General features: G+C 43.5%; 1 protein-coding gene across 1 annotated transcript in view; it reads right to left on the bottom strand.

The window, feature by feature from the left end:
- TMF1 (TATA element modulatory factor 1) overlaps nucleotides 1–2,818 on the bottom strand; it is a gene marked incomplete at both ends in the record, with an annotated part of 11,732 nt that extends 8,914 nt beyond the window's left edge. Inside the window, 2 exons of the mRNA XM_008947600.1 lie at nucleotides 413–516; nucleotides 1,569–2,818. Of these exons, the coding sequence (XP_008945848.1) occupies nucleotides 413–516; nucleotides 1,569–2,818 (1,354 nt within the window). The remainder of the gene's footprint in view (nucleotides 1–412; nucleotides 517–1,568) is intronic.
- Between the last annotated feature and the right edge of the window lie 1,871 nt (nucleotides 2,819–4,689).

Raw genomic sequence — 4,689 nt, forward strand, 5'->3', positions numbered from 1 at the left:
CTTCTATCATACTTTCACTGCCTCCACTTCAGTCTGCAAATTATTTAGTGAATCAGGTTCATCATCCAAAAAGTCAGTCTCCCTTAAGAGCTGAATCCAGTCTTACAACAAAGACCTTTATCAATACCCAAGTCTGACTCTGCACCTCTGTCTGTCATTCCTACTGCTTACTTATTGAAAAGTTTTTCAGCAGCTTCTTCTCTAAAGAGATTTTGGCCCCAAGAGTGAGTGTGTCTTTAAAAAACAGACCATCACAGCACATGCAGTCATTATTACCACCTTTCCCAAACAGTGCACATCCCTCACAACCTTTGTCCTGGTCATAAAGCTGCTTGGTTTATGATTTTGTCTACCAATTGTATTACAGTAAAGTTACAGTTACACCCACTACTGTGTATATTTTCATACTTACTCTTTTAGGTTATCATAAGCTTCTTCCAGGCGGGCCTTTTCTTTACTAGTACTTAATAACTGTATTTCCCTCTTCTCCAGTTTCTCAGTTAATGAATCAATCATCTGGACAATGTTTTTACAGATAAAGATCAGGTGAATGGGACAATTAAAACACAAGAGGGGCAGGCTTCCCCTCTCCCCCCGCCACTCCCTCCCAACACTATTTAAAGCTGAACTGGTCAAGGTTTTTAGGAACTCGAGGTAAAAGTCAGTGAAGATTATACCATGTCTCTGCCACCTTCACTTAGAACTATATAAACACAAGACACCTGTTTTGTACAGGGACAGAAATCCTACTAACTAAGCACTTGTGGCTCAGTTGAATCCCTCACCAGTTCATCAACAGTTATATTTAATTATAAACTAAGTTTTCAAACAGAGCAGGACAAAACACACTCCTTCAAAGCTCCAGTTCAGCCTTCCATACACTTGAATCTCCCACTTGGTCACAGTCCTAGTCACTCCATCTATCTAAACTAGCCATCTAAGTTTCTTTTAATCTATTTGCTATCCATAAACTATCCTTACCTACCTCATTAAAAACATCTAGTGTACCTTGTTTTTAAAAATAAAGATTATTTCTGCTAAAAGCAAAGGTTATTTTCTCTAGTCAAAAGGACTTGTTTACACTACCTACCTCTGTCCTCACAGAACATGAGCAATGCTCCTGGAATGTAACTGAATTTTGTCAGCTTGTAAGAGTGTGGAAAGAAACACTTGCAAAATATCATCTCCATTATTGCTGAAATACTAAAGCCTAATAGTTCCATAACTCAAAATACTTCAATGAATCCCCTCCACCCTTCAAAGGAAATAGACACTAAAGAATTAAGATGTCAAACATGGTACCATGATTTCCTGTTTGCTGGCACCACTCACAATTCACAGTAATGTTAACTAGGTTTGTTAGGTGAAACTCAAACCTACTTGACCAGAAATTTCACCAGTATTCTTCCACTGCACAAGATGAAGGACAGTTTCTACAAGGTAAGGCAGCTCAGCATCAATTAATTCATTCAGATAAGGTGAAGCTAACACCTACATAAGGAGATGATGGGAGTTTTGTTTGTAATTAAATGATGTGTTCACAACAACAACAACAAAGTTTTAGTTACCTTTTCAAGCTCTTGCTTTTCAGTGTCCTCTTCTGGCAATTTTTCAACAGCACCCTGCTGCTGTGGCTCAGTCTCCTCTCTAACAATCTGCTCTTCAGCAGCTGGCACAGCAGCAACCAGAACATCTGGCTGCTCGGAGTTAACGGGGGTCGCGCTTCGCCCGCTCTCCTCCATCTCAGCTTCCTCAGCAGGTAAAGCTGGGGCATCCTTCAGGGGTTCAGGTTTATCCTTCAGGGCACCCACCATCTCTGTCTTTGGTGCAGAAGGACTGACAGCGACCGATGCTGAAGCAGAAGCCCTGCCTGATAACTCATCATCTGAATTTATTTCACTGACACTTCTACTGTCTAATGACTGTACACTAAAAGAATCGATTCTTTCAAAAGCATCAGAGGAGCAGCAGCTCTCAGTCATTTTTTGGAAGTCATCTAAGCGATTATAATCTGCACAGGCAGACGTTGACAAGAGCTGAAATGATGTTTGCATCAGATGAAGACTCGACTTTGAATCTGCAGCTTCTTGTCTAGAACTCACTGAGCTCTCACTTATCACACTCTCATGGTCCAGAACCTCAATATCGCTGGTTGTGGATGTCCCGGAGGAGAAAGTGCTAACTGGAGGTGAGGGTGTGTTGCTTTGCCTGTCCTCAGTCTTTCTCTCCTTAGCCTCCAAACCCACATCTTTAGCAGCTGCATGAGGAGGCTGTGAGGAGCTGCCCCTGCCTGGAGCACCTCCCACCCCCTCCCCTCCTCCCCCGGATTTTTCATTAAGAGCATCCTCAGGTACTTGTGAGTTTTGAGCAGACGCTTTTTTGTCAGTAACTTCATTTGTGCTTTCTTCATGCTTGGCATCAGGTTTAAGTGCAGAATTCTCTTCTACCTTCTCCTGAGGAACATCAAGGTTTTTCAAGTCCACTAGGCCAGCTACAGAAGAATCCTTCACTTCTGCTTCTGTCGTCACCGGTACTTCCAGCTGACTGGGGTGCTGAGGCTCCTTTAAAGTGCTTTTCACCTCCTCTTTGGGCCGCTGGGATTTGGCTGGAGGTTTGGACACCACTGGGTTTTTCTGTATGCTCTGCACGTCTGTCGGGGAGAGAAAGGCACTGAAGAAGTTTTCAGACTCATCGACCACCGTCCTCCTCACAGGCTTGGTGATGGCTGTGGGCGACACCGGCTGGTTCTGCGGCTCCGCGCTGGATCCCAAGCCCCAGGAGGAGGTATCCCATCCTCCACTGATGAGGGAGTTTGTTCCTGAAACAATAAAGAGAGAGACAAGGCACATGTAAAGTGCTGGAAGGGTAGGAGGGCAGGCCTGGAGCCTATCTGGACAGCAAAATCAAGCAACAAGTGAAAGGGAAGGTGCTGTCCTTTAAAAGCAGAGGATTACACAGATACCAGAAGGAGGAAACAATTGCTAAGTCTTAAAAGTTGTGTCAGTGGCACACAGACAAGCACTTCACAGACCATTACAGAAAACAGGAGGGAAAAAGCTTTAAATATTTGTGGAATTTACAGTGTAAGAAGGGTTCTTGCCCTTTCAATTTGTCACAGGCTTCATATTTTTCCTCACACACACGGCCACGCCACGAGGCTGACACACTGTCAAGCAGCCCAGCTGAGCTGAGTTTTCTTCCTGTTCTGTGGAGAAATACTGAATCAATCAGTACTGAAGCTGCCCTAAAATAATGTCAGCAGTTCCTATTATTGGATATCTTGCAGGATTTCCAGGACTTGGCACCAACAGCAAGGCTAGTAAGAATTTCAGCATCAGATTTCAGTAGTAACCCAAGAGATTAAAAAATAATACCCAATTTGACTTTGTATCTCCAAAAATAATCTGGAGAATGCATCTGTTTCAGGCTACTTAAAAACAACCTCACTTCATACAGCATTATCTATTAAGAAACATTTGAGTTATAATATTTAAAATATCACTTTCAGGAACTGTTGATAGTTACTGGCCTCAAGATCTCAAACAGATAACCACAGTGCTCATTGCCAAAGATACTACAAACATCTGATTTATTGTTACCTTGTCTATGATTCAATAGCTTCAGAAAAAAAAACATGAGCAAACAGTAACATTCAGAAAAGATTATTATCTCTTTTAAAAACACCTTTTCCCTGATAAAACAGAAACAGGCTGATCTTTGCTGCTTTCCTTATGAACTGCAGAACTAATATAAGTACTAAAATACACATTAAATTTAAAAACCATCTGGACAAGTCTAAAGCTTTAAAAAAACTAAGCATGACACCAGTCTTCCATAAACAATTCCTGTAATTTAAGACGACACTGGACTACGTGGCTGCTGAGCCCTTGCTCCAACAGAGGGCTGAAGACCTGCAAACCTGACCCTCAGCTCTGCTGAGCCACCAACCTAGAAAACACCTCCAACTGTCAGAGCCCTCAGTTTTCAGAAATCTAAATCTGATGTGGGTACACTGAGAAATAACCCCCTCCTCTTCTCGAGGTAGCTGCAATAAGGACACTGATTCCAGCTGACTTAGTTTCCCAGCCCTTTCTTTCTTTATCCTTATCTTTAAGGTATTATTTACAGGGAAAACGTTTCTAAGGAGAAAGCTCTTTCACGCCCAAACAGCAGCATAGGGTTGATCACTGGTTTAGGTTCTACATCAGCACACATAGGGCAGAGACACTTCCTCATGACCAAGCTGTAACAGGTCCGCCAGAAGCAAATTCCTTTCCACAGATGTTGGGGAATTGTGAATTTAGCACCACAAAAGTGGAAACTTGCTTGGTTTACACAGACGAGATGTTCAGCTTCCACTCTGCTCTTCCTGGCACACATGCCTCAGAAAGAACATCATTATCCCTTTCTTATTAACTAAGTAGTTTTTAATCACTTAGTAGTCCCTCGGCAAAAAAAAATAACGCCTTGGGAAACAGGGTTATGAGGTGCCGTGCTGCCCATGCAACAGAGCACAGCGCTGGCGACCACCTGCAGGTCCCGCGGGTGCTGCTGAGGCGGCCGCAGCTCTGGGTCAGGGTTCTCTCTCCCTCACCTCCGGAGGGAAGCAGAAACACGACAGGCTTTGGACAGAGAGAGCCGGGTAAACCCCCCGGGTGTAACCCCCGCCCCGGGTTAAGGGGAGAGACA

Source organism: Merops nubicus, unplaced genomic scaffold (genome assembly GCF_000691845.1).
Source record: "Merops nubicus isolate BGI_N331 unplaced genomic scaffold, ASM69184v1 scaffold6639, whole genome shotgun sequence".
Taxonomy (NCBI): Eukaryota; Metazoa; Chordata; class Aves; order Coraciiformes; family Meropidae; genus Merops; species Merops nubicus.